This window comes from Aulonocara stuartgranti (assembly GCF_965226115.1).
Source record: "Aulonocara stuartgranti genome assembly, chromosome: 4".
Classification (NCBI taxonomy): domain Eukaryota; kingdom Metazoa; phylum Chordata; class Actinopteri; order Cichliformes; family Cichlidae; genus Aulonocara; species Aulonocara stuartgranti.
Window position 1 is genome coordinate 23,067,910 of NC_138942.1, and position 22,767 is coordinate 23,090,676.

Below are 22,767 nucleotides of genomic sequence, written 5' to 3' on the forward strand. Positions count from 1 at the left end.
TTGAAATTGATACCATAGGTGCATCTACTTAAAATCTCAGACAAGTTCGAATCTCAGTGTCCTCAACCTTAAGGTCAAAGTCAGAGGTCAAGTCTTCTGACAATCTTGAAATGCAGTAACTCCAGAAGGATTTTCACATTTATACTATACATGTGTCTACTAAGAGACTGATTGGTAGCACTGGCACCTGCCAGTATTTTTATTTTTTGTGGCAAGCACATGAAGTTTAATTTAATACAATTACTAATTTATATTATATAATATCACATCATATTATATAATACCGTATTTTCTGGACTACAAAGCGCACCTGAATATTAGCCGCACAAGCTAAAATCAGGGGAAAATCCTGTTTTGTACATACATTAGCCGCACCTGACCAAAAGCCGCAGGTGTTTCAATGTTGACTTATCATATATAAGAGAATATGCACAAAGGGAATTGTCAGGAAAGAGATGGCTGTTTGGAGACACACCCCTTTTATTAATATTTTGAAAAACAAGTTATGGGTACATATTTGCATAACTTTTTAGGTATATGTACAAGTAGCGGTAATTACAAGTACAAAACATGTACTGTGCTTCATAAACGAGTAACAAATGTAGTACATAACAATAACCTACAGCACACCAGAAAAATAGATTCAGACAACCTTTTAGGATCAGGTGCAGTGACACGGCTTTAACAAGAAGAAAAGTCACCACCATCTTCCTGCGCACTAAAACCACCAAAGTCCTCTTCTCCAGTGTCGGAAACGAACAGGCTCAGGATGGCTTCGTCATCCACTCTCAGCTTCTTTCCTTCGTTGTCACTTTCAAAACAAAAGAAATCCTCGTTGTCAGTGTCAGAGTCGAACACCCTCAGAAGGGCCGTGGCGGTGTCCTCCTCTCCATCATGCAACAGTCCAGCCCTTTGAAATCCGTTGGTGATCCTGGATGTTTTCACACTTTTCCACGCTGTCAGAATCCACCGGTGGAGTTGAGCATAACTTGCTTTTCGCAAGTTTATCGCCGCTCGTCATCCACGACTCCCGCTGAACGCATAGCGCTACTTTGAAGTTTGTTTTTCGCGCTACTTGTACGGCACTATGTTGCCTGGCGGATGGACACGTGACCAACATACCACTCTTGAACCCCGATACTGTGTGTCTGATCACATGCCCTTCCGCCAGGCAACGTAGTGCCGTACAACAGCGGAACAAACAAAACAAATCGTCTTACGATATGACAAAAATCATGGACAATCCTTAGAAAAGCCGCACCTGACTAAAAGCCGCAGGGTTCAAAGCTTGTGCAAAAAGTAGCGGCTTATAGCCCGACAATTACGGTACTTTTATATAATTTAATATAATTGCCATTTAGATCTGACCTTTACTTGATTTCTTTTTGAGAAATTCATCGGTTGTTTGGCTAATGTGTTTTGGATCATTATTCAGCTGAAAGGTCTGCTTCTGTTTGAACATCACTTTCAGATCAATGATCGTAAATCTTAGAGCTTTCTGTATCGATCTAGAAGGTCGGTAGTTGATCTTTCGGCTCCTTCAGTCTGCAGGTCAAAGTGTCTTTGGGCAAGATACTGAACCCAGAGTTGCCCCTGATGTATCCACTGGAGTGTGACTGTGTGAATGTTAGGTTAAAAACACTTGGGCATAGGACAAAAGCCCTGTCTATCCGTGTCTCTGTTTATAGTACATTATGCCAAAAGACCCGCCTTTCAGTTGTTTGACAAATTGTTCTTTTTGGACAGGAAACAGCTTGCTTTCTACAAAGTGAGGTTTTTTTTTTTTAGTACATATTAATTTCAGTTTTTAAAATCTCAATTTATTTTGATTATATCACCATTAATATACACTGTTTGAAAGAGAATCAGGTGGTGGTGTGTTTGAACACATCGGAAAAGTCACCAGTTCTTTTCTACGTCTGCCAATTCTGAATGTACTTTATACTGAAGAAGAACACCTTGTTCTTATTAAACTGTCATAGACAAACTGTTCGCATAGGCAGGTAATGCAAATGTGTCAAAAGGTAAAGGTGTCAAAAAGAAACCGAAACCATATCAAGTGTCTCAAAAAAGATCCTCGTGAACTCTGTAGACCGTAAACATGTGTCTGTGTCTTGTTTCTTTCTGGCCTGGATATTCTGTTTAATATTACACCTTAATTTTTTTGATGGGAATTGACAGATGAGATGGACTTGTGCCCTGTGCTCCTAATAGCATGTTTATTATGACAGGGCATGCATAAGCTTGTTATATTAGCTTGGGAACAGTACTTTCTGTTTCTTGTGTGCAACAGTAGAAGAATGTCATTACACTGGGAAGTTTACCGTGGACCCAAATAAACCAAGCACAGGATTATATATAAAAGTGTTACTTAACATGTATCTACGGGAAAATGTGCACTTGCATATGCTGTGTTTTGTTTTGTTTTTTCACACTCTGCATGCACAGACTTGCACCCACAAAAAAAAAATCCCCAGAAAGCCTTTCACCCAAAATGGTTTAATACTGATTGTATTTATTTTCTGCCCCCGTTTTCTCTTGTTTTTAAACGTCTTTTCAATGTCACTGTCAACACAGGGCGAAGAAATCTTTCTGGACATGTTTGAGGACGAATACAGGAGCATGACGGTGGGTTAGCCTTCGTTTAATATTTGCTTTCCTCCCCTCCCTGTTCAAAATGAAACATCAGCCCGACTCTGCAAGCACATTTCTCTTTCTGCTGTTAGGTCTGGGTGTTCTCATACACAATGTCGTCTCTATGTTGCAGAGTAAGCCACTGAATGTGGAGTATCTAATGATGGATGCCTCAATACTGCTGCCACCCACTGGCACTCCTCTGACCGGTATTGACTTTGTAAAGAGACTTCCTTGTGGAGACGTGGAGAAGACACGCAGGGTGCGTCCGCCCACACACACAAGCTCAGTGACGGTGTCCTGGATAAATCTATTGTTGTAGCTCATGCTGGCTGTTCTTGGTACACTTCCAGAAATCTCAGTCCTCCCAAATGAGAAGCAGACAGGCAAAAGAAAATCCACTCACACACCCAAGTTCAGTGGACATACACAGACAATCAGGACTTGTAGTTGAGTTGTTCTTGAAGGGTTGTGGCACATCGAAGCAAACCAGTGAAATAATTTTCACTTAGAAGAATTTTAAAAAAGGTTTGGAGGTTTTTTTGTGATCAAAGGTTTGCATCCGTCATCTAAAAAAACTCTTATTAGGATTTTTAGAGGAGCACTGTTAGGTGTTTATTCTTAACCTTTGTTTAAAACTGCCAGTTTTAGACAGAAGGTTTATTGTAGCATGCAATTTCTCTGTATGTGTTTGTGCCTGTTTGTTTATGAGTGGGCTTTCTCATCTCTTCAGGCGATTCGGGTTTTCTTCATGTTGCGGTCCTTATCACTTCAGCTTCAAGGAGAACCCGAGACACAGCTCCCTCTGACCAGACCTGAAGATCTGATCAAGACAGACGACGTCTTAGACCTCAGTAAGACGCACACAGAGACACAAAGGCATACTCAATGTACACTGTGTAATACCAGACCACAAGCTACAGCTGCTGTGCAGATTTATTTCCATGCTTACAACAGGATAAAAGAATAACGACACGAGATTGTCACATTTCTTTTCTCACCCTCTTTCTCTCAGTCACGCTCTTCACCCAGTAGGTAACAGCACAGATGCAACACACTACTGTGGGTAAATGCACATACAAGCACTCGTACCCACAGCAACACAGCGATGAGCTTGAGGAACAATCACAAACACCTGTGCACAGAGGTTTATTTTACACAGAGATAACCTGAACCGTCTTCTCATATTGTGCACAGGTGTGTAGTTGTTACATGCAGACGTAATAGAAACTTACACGTGGTTAACTCTGCTCTGCTGTTGAGGATCGCAAGTATAACTGCAGAGTAATGCGAGCGAGAGTGATGACAGTGTCTCACACGGCAAATGTTCAAACTGTGCAAATCCATACTTGAACATTTCTTGTGTACGTGTTTCTGTATGCATCTGTGGCTCCTTTTTTTTTTTTTTTTTTTTGCACGGTTTTCCGAGTACAGGTGTCAACCTCATAGCAAACCACTTCTCGATGCAAGTCCGCTTTCTACCAACAACAACATAAGTGTGTGTGCGTGTGCACATGCAGCAGCATTAAAAACATTGCATTTCAAGAAATGGAGTAGTGCAGAATCGATATTCTTTAGCTGGTACAGGTGTTGTATCTAAACAGAATATGAAAACCAAACATCTGAAAACAGTTTGAGAGAGACTAAGCGCACCTTTAGAGAAGTAACAATCAGCACAGTCACAACAGCTCGCAGTATAAACACGTCATGAAATCTTTATGAAGATCAGAGTTATTCCAAAAGAAATACACAGATTTGCTAAACACTAAATCATCAGCATAGCTTCTTAAGCAGCATGTGCAAAAACCATTAATACTTTTAATGTTAGAAAAGGCCAAATGACACAATACTGTTTCTGAGCCAGGACAAAGGCAAATCCATTTCTTATCATTAAACCAATATCAGTTGCATGCAGTTGCCATGCCCTTACAAATTAACACATTCCAGTAAAGACGCGAGACTGAAACTCCCTAAACCATACAGAAAGGATAAAATGAGTCAGTAAAAGCAGACTTTACTACAATCATAGCAGCAAAATTATATAAAGGGCAAGCATAACATAATAAATGTATTTAAAAACTTGATATAAAATTGTATTTGCTTGATTTCTTTCCATCATTTTTATATTTTTATTCATCAATAAGTAGTTTTTTATTTTTTTGTTTATGTAGGCATGTGTATCCCCACCTTAGTTCCCCAAACATGAGCATTTCTGCATATCTGCTCTATTATGCAAATTATGGGGCTTTTATTCAGGTTGTCTATCACAGAGTCGGCTTTACTGCTGTCGTTGATTAAGACAATCAAGATGTCTTATTTTTTGTAATGATAATATTCTGATATTGCACAGGCGTGTATTTGGGTTTTTTTTTTACATTGTGTTTCTTAATCGCCTTAAAAAGATAGTACCAATAAAATCGACTTCTTAGAATTACCACAGAAAGCGAGAGGGCTTAATAAATTCCACCGGGGTTGTTACCTTAGTATTGAGTATTGGTGAGCTGCGGCCTTTATAGTTTTATCACTTCATCTGTTGAGTCAGCTGCACTGTCGGTGCTTGGAAACCATGTTGATGTAAACCTGTGGCCTTATGGATGGAACAAACCAGTGTCTCAGCAATTTGTCTTTTTTTTCTCTTTGTTTTTTTTAACTTGCTTTCAGTCAGTGTCACAGTTGTGCTGCAGTTGGCTTATGTTAAGTGATCTCTTTGTCTTGTGATTGTGTGAACAGGCTATAAGTGAAAGATGTCTCTTCACGCCCGTCTTTTGGGAAGCCGGGCTGATGCCTCAAACACACTCGTGACAAATAGATGGCAATACAGCTATTGAAACCAAATGGCTCCCTTTACCTTTCAAGTCTAATTCAGTGGTTGAAACCACGAATGTTTTGATGATTCCAAATGCCAGTCAAGAGTCTGTAGCAGATTAAGGTAAAGATAGCCTTTAACAGAGTCTTGATCATATCAGGTTTGACTTGATTTCCAGTAGTTTTATGCCTCTTGATTTTCTGTCATATATCTTACCTCTTGTATGGTTTGAAAGATTTTCCTGTGTTTGCTTTGTCTTTAAAGCAAGGTGGTTGACTCAGAACACAACTTCTCAGAGTAATAATGCAGGGTGGAGGGTTTTTCCTGTATACGGGGGATTTAAACCTGCTACCTTCCACCCACAAAATTCTTTTTCTGACCATTAGGCTGCCTCCGCCTCCATTCACAACATTTTTCTTACTAACTCTTAAATTACACAGCATATATGTATTTTAGTATATGTAGTCTCTGGAGGAATAAATCTGTGGTTGCATAGTCACACACGCAGTGGAAGTGTGACATTTTCATTCATGAACATTGCCCAAAATGTAGGGTGTGTGTTTTTGTGTGGGTTGGATCCTTTATGTTTTCTTAATTAGCCCCCCTAAGGGCTGACAAACTTTATTATATTGAACAATGGATAATGGAGGAAAAAAGCTTCCTGATTGGGCCACATTTTTGGTGAATTTCAAAGCACACCCTGTGTTGCAGAGTGGGAGAGTATATAATTGTGCTTTTTTGTGAGGCCACAAATATTCAGTTGCGTGTGCATGGAGTTGTTTTAACCTTGATAAATGTCTGCGCTCTACTATTGCCTTTAGAGTTCACGTGGGCTGTGTTTATATGGAGCTTAATGTTTATTATCCCTGTAAAGGTCCACACAGTAAAAATCCTTATTATCACCTCAGCCATAAGAAATAAGACCAAACCCTTTGAAAGTTAAAGTGAACAATGTTCAGTTGCATTCACAATTCATTTTTTGTGCTTCTCCGGTTTCCAGAAACCAGCGTCGAGTCTAAACTGGTCCTCCACAGAGGACCTTTTTCAGTACAAACTTTTCAAGTTCGCTGGAGAATAGAGCAGGGCGATATGGCCAAAAATATTTATCACGATATATATTTGAAAATTTGCGATAACGATATAACTGACGATATAATTGATGCGAGACAAAATACAACTCCACAACATTACTAGCGCAAAAGGACAACCTTCCATTTATTTTCACTTAAACAAGAAGCTGGTTTTTATGTACATTAAAGCTTTATAAAAATTTAACAGTGCAAATGCAAATTCCTTGCTGAAAGTTTAACCAAAAGGCATTTCCAGTAGAAATGGGCTGACATATCCTGAGCATAACCATGTATAATATCCACTGAAGTTAAAAAGAGGTGCTTTGCAACATTAAACTGCAGTGTGGAGTAAGTGTTTTTCGGACCATAAGGTGCACGGGATTATAAGGCACATTAAGCGAAACAAAGCAGTCAGATAAATCAAACTTTATTAAACTCTTTCTTTTTGCTTCCTCCACTTCTGTACCATTGATTCATTAATGTTGAATTCTCTGGCAGCTGCCCTATTCCCATGTTGTTGCAGTATATTAATGACTAACCTCGTATTGTGGATGGATTATCTCAGTTGTTCTCCTGACTGAAGATTGGTCCTTTTATAGCATCCTGCCATGCGATTGCATTTGTCTCTAACCATGAGGAACCTTCACGTTAACTTTTATAAGTGGAAAAGTGTTAGTGTTCGTCCTCCAGCTTCACCGTTTATGTTATGCTAACATAGCTGTGTCGCTAGCGATCACGTAGCACATCATTATATACCAGCTAGCCGAACTTCAGTAACCCTACAAACGTCACTGCTGTTTAGTTTCCTGTCTTCATTTATGTTGGAAGTGATAGCAGAGCTGTACGTTTGATTTTTTTTTCAGAAATCTCTCAGTCAAAACATGCAATATCATGCTTAGGTAACTAGCGAAACTAGCGAGCTAACTTCCGCTAGCTTCCTGCTAACTTCTAACTCCGTTAAATGTAATACATTTTGTTTTCATGGATGCCTGGAAGTTAAACTTCATAGTTACACCTGGTAAAGCAGCAATGCTGATCGTTTTATTAAAGATGAAAGAATTTAGACAGTTTTTAACTCTCAGTGCAGTGTTCGTTTGACCCGAAGAGGGGGGTTTAGGACCCAGATTACTCCCAGATTTAAGAGCATCTTAGTCCGACAAATACGACAATAACGACGGCCGCTTGCATGTTCTGCAAAAAAAAATGTGCTTTGTCGTGTATCTGACGGACAAACACCAAACCAGTTCCACATCACTGAAGTTGCACCATTTTTACAAACCAATTCTGGTTCATCTGTTTCACTCAACAATCGGCCATGTGCGTATGAAAACAAAGGCACTGCGCATGCGAGTTTTACTTATATTCTATCGCGATATTTCATTTTCCTATCGTTGTCTAACATTATACCGGTATTACCGTGAACAGTATAATATGGCCCAGCCCTACTGGAGAACATGTCATGTAGGTGTTTCGTAACCCTAACCAATGTAGAAAAAAATGAGTAAAACAAATTATTATACGTTTATGTAACTCAGAACTGATGATATATGTTGATATTTATTTGGAAATGTGACCAGCTGTTGCTTGTGGGTAAGACGGCCTGTAACGAAACTGGAGTCACATGTTTTGCATTTTTCTCTTCTCACCTTGGTGAATAGGGGTATTGTTCATGCAGCCTACAGCCAACTGGGAACACTTAAAAGCTGAAGAGAATACTGAAGTTAGGCAGCCATATGCTGTTTGATTTTGTTTAGAGTTTTTTTGGGGTTTTTTTTGGCTGAACATCCAAGTCATATCTTGCTTTTTTGTCCAAGGTGTCTCATTCGAATTACCTCAAAATCTGAATCAGAAAAGTAGAACAAGAACTGCTTTTGTGAAGACCTTTCTTCTTTTGGACTAATAGATCAAAGGTTCAAGTCTTTCATAGAAAAGTCCTTCTCTAACAGTTGTCTGTGTTAATAAAAGTAATTTTAGTCTTATTAAGTTCAATGATAAATGAATGGAGTTGACTTGTTTTCTTTTAAATGTCCTGCGTGTTTTAAGCCCTTTTGACCAGGCAGGCTTTCCACTATAAATTAGGTAGGCATGGGGGGTGGCACGGTTTTTTCCCCCGTTTATTCTGGGGATTGAGTGTGCAGAACTTCCCCTGGTTTCTCTGACCATTTGGTTGTCGGCATCCCTTGTGTTACCATCGAAAATTGATGACTGTATCTCCAGCTGTAGGTACTTTCACTGCTCACTGTTTCAGTAGGAACTGTTGAGTTCTTGGTATTCCCCATTGATCTTTAAATAGGCCGCATGTATGAATGAATGTGCAGCAAAAGCTTGCTGGCCCTGTGTAAGAAGCATATTGCTGTTAAATACCTAAATTTAAAGCCACTAGTTTTCTCAGATATGTGAATCTGAGTTGCTTTATGTTCATAGGATTAGTCATGTTGCACTGTAAAAGTAGATTAGTCAGAATACTTGAGAATTCAAATTAAGGAATAAAAATGAAACATAAATATCATCAAGTGGAAGGGATGTGTGAGAGACTGCAAGAGAAATTCCTCATGGGGGTTGTACGTCAGTCTAATGTTACTGGTTTACATTTAGAGTCAGTCGAGGTGGGTGATAATTAGATCAAAACCAGTGGTGTCACATCAGATCATCAGTTCGGTATTTCGTGTTTACTTTACAGTAGGTTTTGTGGTAAATTGAAATGAAGAACTGGACATGTGGGCTTATTTTGTCTTGGTGTATTTTCCAGGCGTGGGAGCAGAGCTTCTTCACTGTCCTTTAAAGCACTCTGTGTGTTTTGACTGTGTGTGTTTGTGTGCGTCAACTCACTGCCACTGTCTGCCCATCAAATCCGAGGTCATTTATAAGCTTTATATATAATGGAATAACACGGTAACAGCTCTCTTCTGGCCATGAAACTGCTTGTCAGTCAGATGTCTGATTTACTTTTGCAAATGGGGTACTGAGTGCAGTGCTAGTTCTAGTTTTAAAGTGCTTTTAATAAAGGGCAGAGGTGCTCCAAAAGTGCTGTACAAGTTACCACAATACAAATGATACTTGTAGGGAAGCCCTCTTCCATACACTTGAGTATAAAAAGGGCCATAATTCCTAAACACTTCATGAAATGCTTTTGTTAAACTCCTTAAATTAAAGATGAAAGTCTGGACTTGAATTGCATCTTGATTCATTGATACTTAAGGACCTATACATTATGCAATATGCATTTAATAATACATATAAAATATTATAGCTATTGCTATTGCTAAATATTGTACGCTGTCTGACACACTTTCTGGAAACACCTTTTTATTTTTTAAGTGGCCAAACTGTCTTGTTTTAAATGTCCTCCATATTTTAAGACCTTTTCACCCGACAAGCTTTCCAAAAGAAATTAGGTAGGCGTGGGGGGTGGCACAGTTATTTCCCACTACTCTGGGGACTGAACTCTGGTGAATAAACAGTCCCATGCATGTGGTGTGTGGACTACTTGGGGTGTTCACCTCAGTCCCCGAGAGCCTCATTACCTCTTGGAAAAGTTTTCCCATGGTAATCCAACTACTATTGGCTATGACATTACTATGACTGTATTTAAACACTTGGATTACTGACATTAGATCTCACCTGCCTCGATACCTGTCCAACAATTATTGTCATGTGCTTTGCTACTGCGTTGCATTGTGTAATCGTGTCCAGTTGGCATGTCCAGTACTGCAATGTTCTCACTTTTCGTGAGAACATTGAGCGCGTGCTCTACTGAGCATGAAAAAACTTCCTGAACACCTGCGATCAGCTAAAACTTGCTTCATTTTGATCTCAGTCATTTAAATCGAGGGTAGCAAGTTTATTATTTGAAGTGGCTTATCAATAAATCATGTCTGTATCCTCCTCTTAAACTTTTGTTTGATTATATTTCTAGTGGGTAGCTTCCCATGCACATTGCAGAGTAAAGCAGCTGTCCTGGGGCCATAACATACAGGACTGGGTCCTCTCACAGTGTTTGACATTGCATCTACCAAGGTTGTAGTGGAAACAACCTGGACTGGTGGTGACATAGTAAACACATCTATAGTAAACACTAGCGTGGCAGATGTAAATAACTAGACGTCTGAACATGGAAACAAGTCTAGTCGAGGTTGCTTTTTGCTTGTGATTTTTATCAAAGTTTAATTTATATCATAACCTATATTTGTCATTTTTTCCTCTTTCTATCCTGCTGTAAGGCCCTCCAGTGCTACACAAATACATTTGACATGAGTCAGTACATGACAAATGTTTGATCTGTCTCTACAGACATGTCATGACATTGACTGGTGTGTGTGAAACGCCTCAGAGCTAACTTGAAACACTTTGGCAGAAGTAAATAGTCCTTTATTTAATAATATACATATTATTAATACGCTGTTTTGGGCTCGAACTCCAAATGCCATATTAAATATGTTGTAAACAGTTTAAAAAATGGATTACAATTTTTATATATGTTTAAAAAAAAAGATCTAAAAAAACATTTAAAAAAAACCCATTGATGTTTATGTTTGTGATCCCTTTTTCAGATAACAGTGACCTGATAGCCTGTATGGTGGTCAGTAAAGATGGGGGACAGGCCCAGAGATTCCTTGCTGTAGATGTGTACCAGATGAGTCTGGTGGAACCAGAAAGCAAACGCCTTGGATGGGGTGTCGTCAAATTTGCCGGCCTCTTGCAAGTAAGAAAAAAAAAGTGTACACGTTTGTTGTTTTGTTTTTTCAGTTGAAATTAAATGTTGATTGAGAACCATGAATTTTTTTCTGCAATATTGTACTCATTACTTACTCACTCTTGTTCATATTGATTTATCTGTTTTTTGTTCTCCAGTGTAATTCTGCTCTTTTGTTCTCTAGCACAGGATGTTTTGTATTGCTGTCTTGTTGCGTTCTCATTACTCAGGCATTTTCTTTGTATACTCAATTCATTGTGTCCTTTTTACAAGAGACATGTAAAGCTCTTAGTGATGCCTTGAGGGTTTGTGCAGTTGCAGTTCACCTGTTTCAGTGAAAATGCGAATTTTGTTCCGCATACTATTGCCAGCAGGTAACTCTTCAGCAGCCGAAGTGAAAGACTTGTATACGCTTCCTGTCCTCTGAAAATAACCATAATTCCAATTAGAAAGAAACCGTGTCCTAAAGAAAATAGTGGATTTATACTAGTGGCTTTAACTTGTCATGAAATGTTTTGAAGCATTTTAGTAAAATGAGAATGCTAAACTGAATGTACAGTTTGCTTGCAGGCATGAAAGGAACACAGATGACGCAAGCACCAGCATGACTCAGCTTATTCATTACACCTGGAAATTCCCAAGGCTTACGCCCGTATATTATCTGTTGATTGTTTTAGCGTGCTGCAGCCTCATGTGCTTTAACAGAAAGCACAGAAAGAGTCAAATACCTGTCTCACCTCTTTTATTTAATTTTTTTCTCCTTTTTAACAGGTAAAAGTGTTACGGTTAATAGTACGCTCTCCATCTTCAAATCCATCAGCACTGGCGTATACCTGAGGGCTGTGTTAGCTCACCTACTATACTTTAGAGATGGCACAATAACACTTTTTAATGTCCGATACTGATTTGGATATCTGCCGATACCGATATGAATCCGATATAGCGCATTTTGTAATCAATAAAACTGTTTTTTATAAATATCTTGCTGCATTTTGTGTAAGTTCATACTCAAGTTTTAAAAAACAAGAGACTTAAGCTATTCTGTTATACCTGTATGCAAAAAAATGCACTCCACCCAAAACATTTTATAGTTCAGCAACATTGATCAATCTAATAAATTTAAACCTACACCATCCTCCCCATTTTGGTATTTTAAAGAGTACTTACCTACCTAACTAATAGGGTTGCCAACTCCCAGCAAAAATATTAGGGAACCACCCCCCCAACCCTTAATCGATGTAATGAACTTTAATTTAATGCAAGTGTAAAACAAATGCACAGAAATCAATTATTTTTCTACAATAATTAGTTTCTCTTTCAGTGTTTATTGACTCTTTGTGAAGTCAGCTTTTGTTGTCCCTCTGGGGACACTAAAATGCAGATCTATTTCACACAATTTGATCCATCTTATCTTGCATTTTTTGTCCTCTTTCAACAGGACATGCAGGTGTCCGGCGTTGAGGACGACAGCAGGGCGTTAAACATTGTCATTCATAAACCCAGCTCCAACCCCCACGCCAAGCCCCTGCCCATTCTGCAGGCCAACTTCATCTTTGCAGACCACATTCGTTGCATCATCGCCAAACAGAGGCTAGCCAAAGGCCGTATCCAGGCCCGGCGGATGAAGATGCAAAGGATTGCCGGTTAGAAAACACAGAGAAAAACCACCTTTTAAATCTTTTGTTTTTACCCAAAATGACCCTTTTCTCGTTAAGCTAGTGGCTTGTTTTCGCTGAGACTGAAAGTCTTCTAGAAAGTGCTGTGAAACTGTTCAGTACAGCAGCTTTTACAAGAAAACACACTTTATTTAAAACAGAAAGTCGCTGCTTTCTGGTGAACATGGTAAAACGGCCAACAGAAACTTAAAAAAACAGAAGTAACCTACGGTGAGAATTTAACAGTGAAAAATTAAATCAGTAATCCAGAACTGAAGCAAACATTAGGAAGGCTTCACAGCCTCAACAAAATGCTAAAATTCAATTTAAGCAAAATTTAAATTGAGACATTTATTTATTTAGTTAGTTAGTTAGTTATTAAAAGACATTTCAATTTACTAAATTTTGTGTTTGGGAAACTTCAGTCCAAGAGAAGTGAAAGTTCATCTCTTTGTTAACTGACGTAGTGTAGGTCATTTCCCTGAATTAGCTTCTGGCTTTCTTCTAAGTTCTAAAAGTGATATATTTCCCCTTTTTTAAAAAGTTGTCAGTCGTATGTCTGTTTTCTTTTTGTGACGCTCTGATGATCTCAGAGTCATTTCTTACATTGCTATAATAAGCCTGCTGTTATGCCAGGATATGTTTGACCATCTTCTGGCTAAAGTGGTGGGTGTTTCCTTTAACACAAAAATTACTAAAAAGTCCTTTGGCAAATAAGGATGGATTTACCCGTCAGTCCCTTGTACTTCCCCCCACTGAAGTCCAGATTCTTTAGAATTACACAAAACTCATAACAATATAAAATCCTGCTAATGCAGCAAAGTTGAGGAGGATGTGATCCTCACCAAAATAGTCAGTGTGGTCACAACAACAGTGTCAGATTGACTCATTGCCGATATAATTGTGCATACAAAAACATTTCTTGCTTAAATAAAATTTACTGTACTGTACAGAAAGCCGTCACTCCTGACTTTGTTTTGCTTCCATGGAGCCAGACTTTCGCTTTTAATTTTACAGACGTCGTGAGCAACAGTTCTCCAGGCTTGCTGAATGTATTTTTTTCTTTTATCCAAACCCTTGGAATACCTGAGTATGGTGTGTAATGTGCCCTTTAAAAAGCCTCATCAGAAATTATGTCAGTGGAAAGATAGTTCCCAAGAAGCCATTCTTAAGGAAGGGAAACTGGGAGAAAAGCCTGAGTTGTGCCTAATTCCACAAGAATTGGACTGAAAGTCAGTGGCAACAGGTCTGATGGAGTGATGAATCCAAATTTGAACAATTGTACCACCATGCAATACCATCTGAAAAGCTTCTGCCTGGCATCAGCTTCATTTTTTCCTTGTATCCTTTATACTGTTTCCATGTATGTTTGCATGTTATGACGTCTTTGCACTGGCTTTGCAAATTATAAAAAGGAGTGGTTCAAGATTCTTGTGCAATACTGTCATTGTATTAAGGACAAGTGGGTATTTTGTGTCCTGGAGTTTGCACTGGATCCTTAACTGTAACATGAACCTGTCCCACAGGTCAGTGCTACACTTTCACTTTTTCTTTCTCTCTTTAGCTTTGCTGGACCTGCCTGTGCAGCCCAGTGCAACAGAGGTGTTGGGTTTCGCTCAGACTGCAAACACTTCAGCCAGTGGCCTGCCTTTCCGGTTCTACGAGCAGTCTAGGCGGGCACCAAATGATCCCACGGCAAATAGATCAGTTTTTGCCTCTGTCGATAAAGTACCAGGTAACACACAGATGCACGTACCGTCTCAGCTTTTATCTCAGACCAGCTGTTTATAGCGTCTGACCCAGTGGTACTATGGTTTTGTTATTGCTTTTATTTCTTTAGTGTTGGGGTGAACATTAGATAAGTGCTTCACTAAAAACATAGATTAGATGCTTTAAATAGAAAAGGGATTCTTCAGAACTGAGCTGAAAAGTCCCTTCATATTACTTGCATTTTAAAAATTCTTGCATTTGTTCATCCTTTACAGGGCGCTCATCGAAATACTTTGACATTTTTATGTTACAATGAAGGTCAATTAAGTTAATATACACTGTTTACATGTTAAATGTACAAGAAAACACATAGAAATGTTTATTTTAACTTCCTTAACTGACATGTCTGCTTGTCACAAATATATCACCCACATCAAAGTACAGTCCTGCCCAGTGACTTAACTTCTTCATGGTTCTTAGTGAGGCTGTAATGTGACACAACTGAAGGTTCAAGAGAAATCAAACCCAGCTGAGATATTTATACTCGTATTCAGAGCGTTAAGATCGCTTCAACTCTAAAATTGAGTATGTGTGTACTCTCAAACACAGGATGTTCTATTCTGTAACACAGAAGTTGTTCCCTTGGGTATTGTTGGGATTTCTGCTATAATAAACCTGAATTGAATTGCAGTTCCCTTATTCCATAAAGAAGCCGAGCAGACGGCTTTAAAGAAAAAGTGTCCATTTTGAAGTCTATACTTAGCCCACTTTGAACAAAACATTAACAGTGAAGTGTAGATCTACTGAAAAATACTGAGATCTAAATTGTAAATATAGAACACAAAGTCAATCTTAACTAAATAAATCATACATATTGAATTACTAAATCAACTTTAGCAGACAAGATACCAGTGTAGGCAATGTAAGTGCAATAAAAGGTGTTATAAGCTCATAAAACTAAACATAATGACACTGTTCACTATTCGTGGCTCGGAAATGTCTGAATGTGTTGAATTTCTCATTGTATTATAGTACACAATCCTGTGGCAACATCCAGTTTACTGGGATTTACTTATTGAGCGCTACATTATGATGTGCGATACCTTTTTTTTTTTAATACCCAAAGTATGGCTTAGTACATGCATCTGGTGTACATCTAAAAATAGACTTTCCAGTTTTAGTTGAACGTGTCAAACGATCAAATGTGGCGCCACCTTTTTCATTCCAAAATTTCACTCATTTCAAGAAATCCTACACAAACAACACATATCTGAACATTTAGGGCAACTATTCAACCACATAATGTGTGAGTTTCATCAACCCACCACTGTTAGTTTCAGTATTATGACCACAGATGAAAGAGTGGGCAGGGGCGAAAAACCAAATTTCCCAAATTCCAAAAGAACTGTGAAGTCGAAATGCTGTGGGTTACTGCTGATTGGTTAGAAACAATGATGTCACTATCTGTTACATAGCCTGATCTATGCTGATTGGCTTAGAGAAATCCATGTGGTTCTAAAACCTAACAGTGATGTGGCAAGGCCTATTTTGAGATCTTGTGAAGTTCCCTGTATATGGTTCCTCACTCGATAAAGTAGTGAATACTGTTCGTACTGTTGTGCTTTACTTCGGTCGCTCTGTCTGTTCCTGTAATATAATCCCTGTGAGTAAGTCCCACTGGGTACACTAATATAATCCCTTTTCAATGGATTTCCGTGAGTTATATCACTGTACTCACTGTATCTTCAGCTCCTGAATACGACTCTTTTGTCCTCCTTAGCAGGAGAATCTCCTCTGGAGTTACAAGGCACCCAATTAGTAGTTTTATTTTTCCAGAGGGCAACAAGTGGGGTAGATTACGAAGCCTGTTCTTAAATCTTGACACGGTATCATTACCTCAGCTGAAACAGTTTGATACGACTGTATGCCCTTACCATGTCAGTCCAGTGTGTGTAGTGTGTAAGCAGGTATAAAGGGCTTGTTTACCAAATCTGTATCTGCCAAATATTAAATATGCTCACAACTGCTGCTTCTGTTGCTGTGTTGTGGTGGTGAATAATGTCCTGAAAGTGTCGCAGTGAAATCATAGTTTCATCGTTTTTTGCAGTGAAATAGTGTAACGAATAGCACTGAACATCCTGAGGTACGACCGCAGGGTTTTTATTCAGGTGCAGGTCTGACTGACCATCAGATTTCACTCAGTTCACCCTCTTATCCAAATGGAGTCTCGTGCAAGATAATGAAGCTTCCCTCCACAGTAACTTCGAGGTCACTGTGACCTTGACTTTATTATTTATTTGTTCACTAAATTCTAATTAGTTCATCCTTGCAAGTAAAAGTTGGTGTCACACTTGAAGAAATTCTCTTCAGATGTTCAAGAGATTCCACATTTAAAAGGAGACAGACAGACATCCAAAAACATATCGGCTTTGGCCACAGGTGTCCCAGTGGGTACGTAAAAGTTATCATGACATCAGTAAATGCTTGTGATACGCTGACCCTTATGCTAATATTTAACAGCCATGGGCTTCTAAGAAACTGAGCGAGGAATATACAAGTTAAGCAAAATAACATCTGGATGAGCTGGATTCATTGTGGAAATATGTAGCATGCAGATGAAGTTAAAATCAAGCCTTTTCTAAATCAAGAACAGACACTGTTTCTTGGGAAATGTTTGCAAGCTGTGGGATCTGCCCAAGCGTAGAGGTTTCTAAATTTTACCCAAGCTTTTTTACGAGCCACATTAATGAGTTTATTTTGTAGAATATTGGAATAAAAACGCCTCTTTTTATGTGTGTTTGTAGCAGAGAACACTTAAGAGACAGTTTGAGTTGCTAATGGCAAGGGTCTGTCTGTTGCACTCATTCCAGGGTTTGCAGTGGCTCATTGCGTGCCCCAGCACACTCCCTCACCCCTCTCCTCACCCTCACCTCCCTCCAGTGGAAGCGGGAGCACGGGGCGATGCGACTCTGTTACTGCAAGCACGACATCAGCTCAGAGTCCTGCAGGTAACGCTCACACGGACGCACACAAACCACCACAGCTCCTGCAGGCGTAAGCATGAAGACAAACTTATATTACACATGCTCTGAATTTAAATAAAACGTTTAAGTGACAAAGGAACTCAGTCCTTTGCAAATTATTGTAGCACGCCAGTGTGCCGAGCAACTATATTTGTGTTACAATGCATGCGCACACACCTCCTTGACATATGGAGAGTTTTGTAACTATAATACAACTACATACACAAACCTCCAAAACCACAGTAGCTGGCAGTGGTGTTTCACTGTGTCGTATAGATGCCTATGTGTGGTCGACGTGACAATGTAAATGATCATATTGGCTCCCTCCCACATCAGTTAAATAGTTACAACACAGCACTGTTTCCTTGCAGATTCAGTAGATTCCTGCTACATGAAGCAGCTGTTGTTGTGGATTGGTGCCGAATAAATAAAATAAATTAACAGCCATTTTCTTGCTCATGAGTCCACTGTTATGTCTTTCCAAGCAATAGTCAAGCTTGCAAAGCAACGTTGGCATGACAACCTGTGCGTCAGAAAAGAGGTGCTCCAGCATGGCCATTGTCTGAATGTGCAGGGAGACAGTCTTTGAATGGTGAATAAGATAAAAGAGAAAACAGTGAGGCTTATCAGCTGTTTAAGGGACTTTACACAGAAGATTATAAAAAGCTATAATCTGCGTGTCTCTACACAGACATGTCTGATGATATACTGATCATTTTTGGGGTTTAGTAGTTACACAATAACACTGTCATATGTAAGGGCCCATGATTGAACCACCAACCACATGATAAACTGGGAATCATTGAATTGAATACCAAAGCAGGTAAAGGCTGCTCTGATCGGATTCACTGATGGGATTGATAACAGTAGAACAGCGATGCTTGTGATGCAGGAGTTGAATAGATGAAACTGTTTTGTTTTTGTTTTTTTTAAAGACAAATGTGGGTGGAGAAGGAGCAGGCTAGACCAAATGTTTCCAAATCATGCAAACATACTCGTCTAGTTTATTTTATTGCTCTAAAACAGCTTTTCTGTTGTTGTTTACTCTTGTGAAACATACCTCACACTCTTACGATGTAAGTATGCCTACATCGTAGTTTATAGTATACAGTCAGGGCTGGGTTTTTGTTTAAAATCAGATTGTGCAGTGGTTCCATGATGGAGGACATTTAGGCTCTAAGAGGCTTAGAAAATAGTCTTAACCTTGTCAGCGGGGACTGGCAGATTCTTTACAGTGTAAACAGAGCGCTTTGTGTGCCTCAATTTCCAGTTGATGCAAATCCTCAGTGGTCTCAGGTTCCTATTGGCTGGGTATATTTAAAATTTTAAAGGTTTCAGAAACCTTTAGAATTGGAAAATACTGAATTTTGCCAAAATGGAATATGGTACAGTTGTACACATTTAACCAACAAGTGAAAGATCCCTGGTTTGATCCCAGGAGGAAACACAGATTCATTTGGGGTTTTATCAGGAAGGGCACTAGTGTGAAAATCTGCCAACTCTAACGTGCAGAGTTAGCGGTGGTTCTGGCACCCTGTGAATAAGGGAGCACTGAAAGGTTTTTGCCTGTTATGCAAAGACTTCCGATATGAACTTTCTTTAAATTGACCTTGATACACTCACCCAGTGCCTCTGTATTTTTATCTGTTTCCTTTAATTCGAAGCTACTCTTTTTACCCACAGTCCCCTGTGTGGACTGTGCTACAAGCTACATCATTTCCCACCCCAGTGCTAATCCGTAGAAATATCTGCCTCTGAGTTTAGCTCCCTCACTGTCTTCTCTATCACTCTCCTAGATGACGGTATACTTTTGGAGCACACTCCGCCCTCGTCCTCAGGCGGAGAAAGTGAAGGAGGAGGTGGAGAAGTAACATTAGTCTCCTCTGCTCCCTCAACCCCAGCTCCAGCTCCAGCTCTGGCCCCGAGCCTCACCCCAGCCTCCCAGCCCACTATCTCACTCCTTACCGACAACAGCGCAGACACCCTGAGCGTCGAGTCGCTCACCCTGCTGCCGCCTGCCGACCCACCTCGCCTGCACCTGTGCACCGGCCACGTCACAGCGGCTCAGTCCCTACAGAGACCAGATGCCTCTATCGCAGAGGAGGAGGAGGGGGACGACGAGTTGGTTAGGAAAGACGAGGAGGACGGCTCGCCGATAGATGAGACTGAAACAGATGCAACGGTAAAAGAGGAAACCACTGAGACGACCGAGACTGTCACACCCACAGATCAGGTTCCAGAGAGAACAGATGAAATACAAGGTGAAGGCACACCTAAAGAGCTCAATGGGGACCTCGAGCAAGAAAGAGAAGGCGTGACAGCTGCAGAGTCTGATAATGCAGAGTTAGACACTGAAACACCAGACTCACCTGAGCTGGATTAAGGAACATGCAGTACTCGTGCAGTCACCAGTGTGATAGATAATATACCAAGCTCATGATGGAAACTGTAGGTTAGAAAGTGATGTGAATAGTCCAAGAGGCTTTCGGAAGCATCTCAACATTTTGTATTTGCACATGAAGAAAGACTCAAAACAGACACTGGTCAACGAGGGCTCAAAGCACATTTGGCTTTCCGTGCTTTCTAAGCTCGTGTTTTCTCTTCTTTTTCTTCTTTTTTTGGCACATGTGTGTCGAGGCGCGCAACCAGCAACGTTTTTTACTCATTCTGATTGTGTATGAGCTCAAAACACATACCACACGCTACTGCTGCGAGCTGCACTTTTCGAAGACCTATTTTTGTGTCATATTTTCACATACCGGGTCACCACATGCATTTCGGTGGTGTTCACGACTATGCTAAACACAGAACACCACTGCAAGTCAGATGGGTTAGCAGTTTCTGTCACCCTGCAACTGCTGCTGGGTTGGGTGGGGTGTGTTTGTAGGTTTTACATATTTTTCCATTTAGTGAGCAGCGCATTTAAAAATGTATCAAGTCATCTCTAGCATAAGCTAGGCGGGAGCAGGTCTCAAATTGTAAATGTTCACCATCTCATCTAATTCATAAAGCTGAATAACCAATCGGTGCCATGACTAACCAAAAGAATTAATGGGAAATCTGATCGGGATCGCTCAAGGGCTGTAAAATAACTGGAATAGTACTGCTCAAGTCTGTTCATTCAGTTATTCATTCACTCTGAGAGTCTGTAGGGACACAGGTTGCTAACTGAGAAGCTATTTATTGTTTATTTTAGAAAAGCAAAAGTTGGTTTGTTGAATTAAACTCACAGGTTAATGTTAGTGATGTTGGATGTTCAAGTCTGCACAAAACAACACTTGGGTTGAATGTATCTGCTGGTTTCCTCCTGACACGCTAACGTGAGCTCATTCTCCATGGATCTGGCTTTGACTAGATGAATGCTTTCACACCTTAATTTGAAAAAGAGGGTTATTTTTAAAAAGAGCTTACTGCCTCCAAAAATTTCTAAAACACAATGTTTGGATTTTTTCGTTATTCTTGTGGCATTACAGATAAATTTTTTCAGGAACAAGTCACAGCTCTCACATGAGTGTCACGGGGGGAAACCCTCACATGCTCCTCTTCTTTTTCCTTTTTCTTTTAATCAGATGAATGAAGCTTTACTACTGCAATAATCTTAAGAGCTAACCAACGAGGGGAGAAATGAATGTAATGGGTAACCTGTCTCTCCAAACAGCAGTGTTTGATCAATTTGAATGAAACTGGTGTGTTTTAACTTGAATTTGTGACTTGATTTGTAAATTATAGGATTAAAGCACACTCTTCAGTCCATCTATTCCCATAATTTCCTGCCATTCTCCTCCTCGCTCACACACCATCTTTTTCTGTGCCATCCTCACGCAGCTGAAGTCTTAATGCTCAGAACATTCTTATTTTTTTAACTGTACAGTCCTCAACAAGTTTCTAAAATGAGAACTTCGGAGCAATACGGTCTCTTATTATTTCCATCTTGCTACTGTAAATAGCAGCCGAATGATAGTGAAGTTCACGGACATGCTGAAGAGGCTTGGCACAGTTTGGAGAGTTGATAAGAGGCTTTGTAGAGAGCATATTTTCATGTTCCCTGCAGCCACTACCAATCTCTACCAGAACATGCAGTCACAAGCTTCCATAAGTCTCTGATTGTAGTGTGTGTGTGTGTGTGTGTGTGTGTGTGTGTGTGTGCGTGTGTGTGTGTGTGTGAGAGAGAGTGAGAGAGAGAGAGACAAGTTTGTTTGCTCTGTAAATGCTATGAGCTTTTAAACCTGTAATTATTGTTAATGAACTGAAACAGATGACTAAATAAAGAAATGCAATAAATTATTCTACTTAACTACAGTGACACTGCAGTGTGAGCCTTATTATCTCTGCCAAGGAGATTATGTAGCTGACTGACTCACGAGTCAGGGAAAAGGTGGCGGGATGGGCAAGCCACAGGCTGTATATAAAAGATGTGCATTATCCAATGGTTTGTAAAGCCAGAGGTTATGAGAAGCTGGATTTATACTTATCACCTAAAGCTAGCTAGCTTTTTAGGTCAACAGATACTGCAAATTAGGCATAAATGGTGTAAAACAGTACAGAGTACAACCTTTTACAATTAAACACACAGTTGTTGGGATTTTCCCTGCGCCCTCAAGCAGGAGGCCCTGGTTATACTTGAGAAGTCTTATCAGGCCTGGGAGTGCCGGAGAAAGAGGTGTTTTTTTTTTTTGTTTTTTTTTTGTTTGTTTTGGGGGGGTTTTGTGTCCCGTTTGGATCTTTAGCCATCAGAATTGTTGTCTTAAGGCCAAGAAAGATGCCAAGCGGATTTATTTTACCAAGTGGATCATCATGGCCTTGCCATATTGGTCCATTTGATTGACCTTTATTATAATTATGAATTTATTTTATTTTCAGTTGCTACAAACGGGACAGACATGACTGGGGGATAGGACAGGGAGAAAGAATGAAAGAAAGAGAGGGAGAGAAAGAAAACCAAAGGGGAGAAGAGACGGTGAGAAAGGGGGGAAGAAAGAAAAACAAAAACAAAACAAAACACCTGGATCACCTGTATGGAGAAAAAAAAACAGAAGAGAAAGCAAACAACAAAGAGCAACATAATAAGAAAAAAAAGCACCATCACAATAAACTAGCTAGCAGTAGATATCAGTAGATACTAAATAATAAACGATATTGTGCAGCACGCAAGATAGACAGCGCACAATGTGCTTTG

General features: G+C 39.7%; 1 protein-coding gene across 3 annotated transcripts in view; it reads left to right on the top strand.

Moving 5' to 3' along the window:
* clec16a (C-type lectin domain containing 16A) overlaps window positions 1–21,890 on the top strand; it is a 52,772-nt gene extending 30,882 nt beyond the window's left edge. For 2 of the 3 annotated variants that reach the window (XM_082531631.1, XM_082531632.1), the window contains exons 16-23: window positions 2,578–2,628; window positions 2,768–2,896; window positions 3,368–3,488; window positions 11,061–11,212; window positions 12,642–12,846; window positions 14,423–14,593; window positions 17,439–17,576; window positions 19,388–21,890. In XM_082531631.1, coding sequence (XP_082387757.1) covers window positions 2,578–2,628; window positions 2,768–2,896; window positions 3,368–3,488; window positions 11,061–11,212; window positions 12,642–12,846; window positions 14,423–14,593; window positions 17,439–17,576; window positions 19,388–19,974 — 1,554 coding nt within the window. In that variant the 3' untranslated portion in view covers window positions 19,975–21,890. The remainder of the gene's footprint in view (window positions 1–2,577; window positions 2,629–2,767; window positions 2,897–3,367; window positions 3,489–11,060; window positions 11,213–12,641; window positions 12,847–14,422; window positions 14,594–17,438; window positions 17,577–19,387) is intronic. The other variant, XM_082531633.1, reaches the window with a different exon arrangement.
* The last annotated feature ends 877 nt before the right edge of the window (window positions 21,891–22,767 follow it).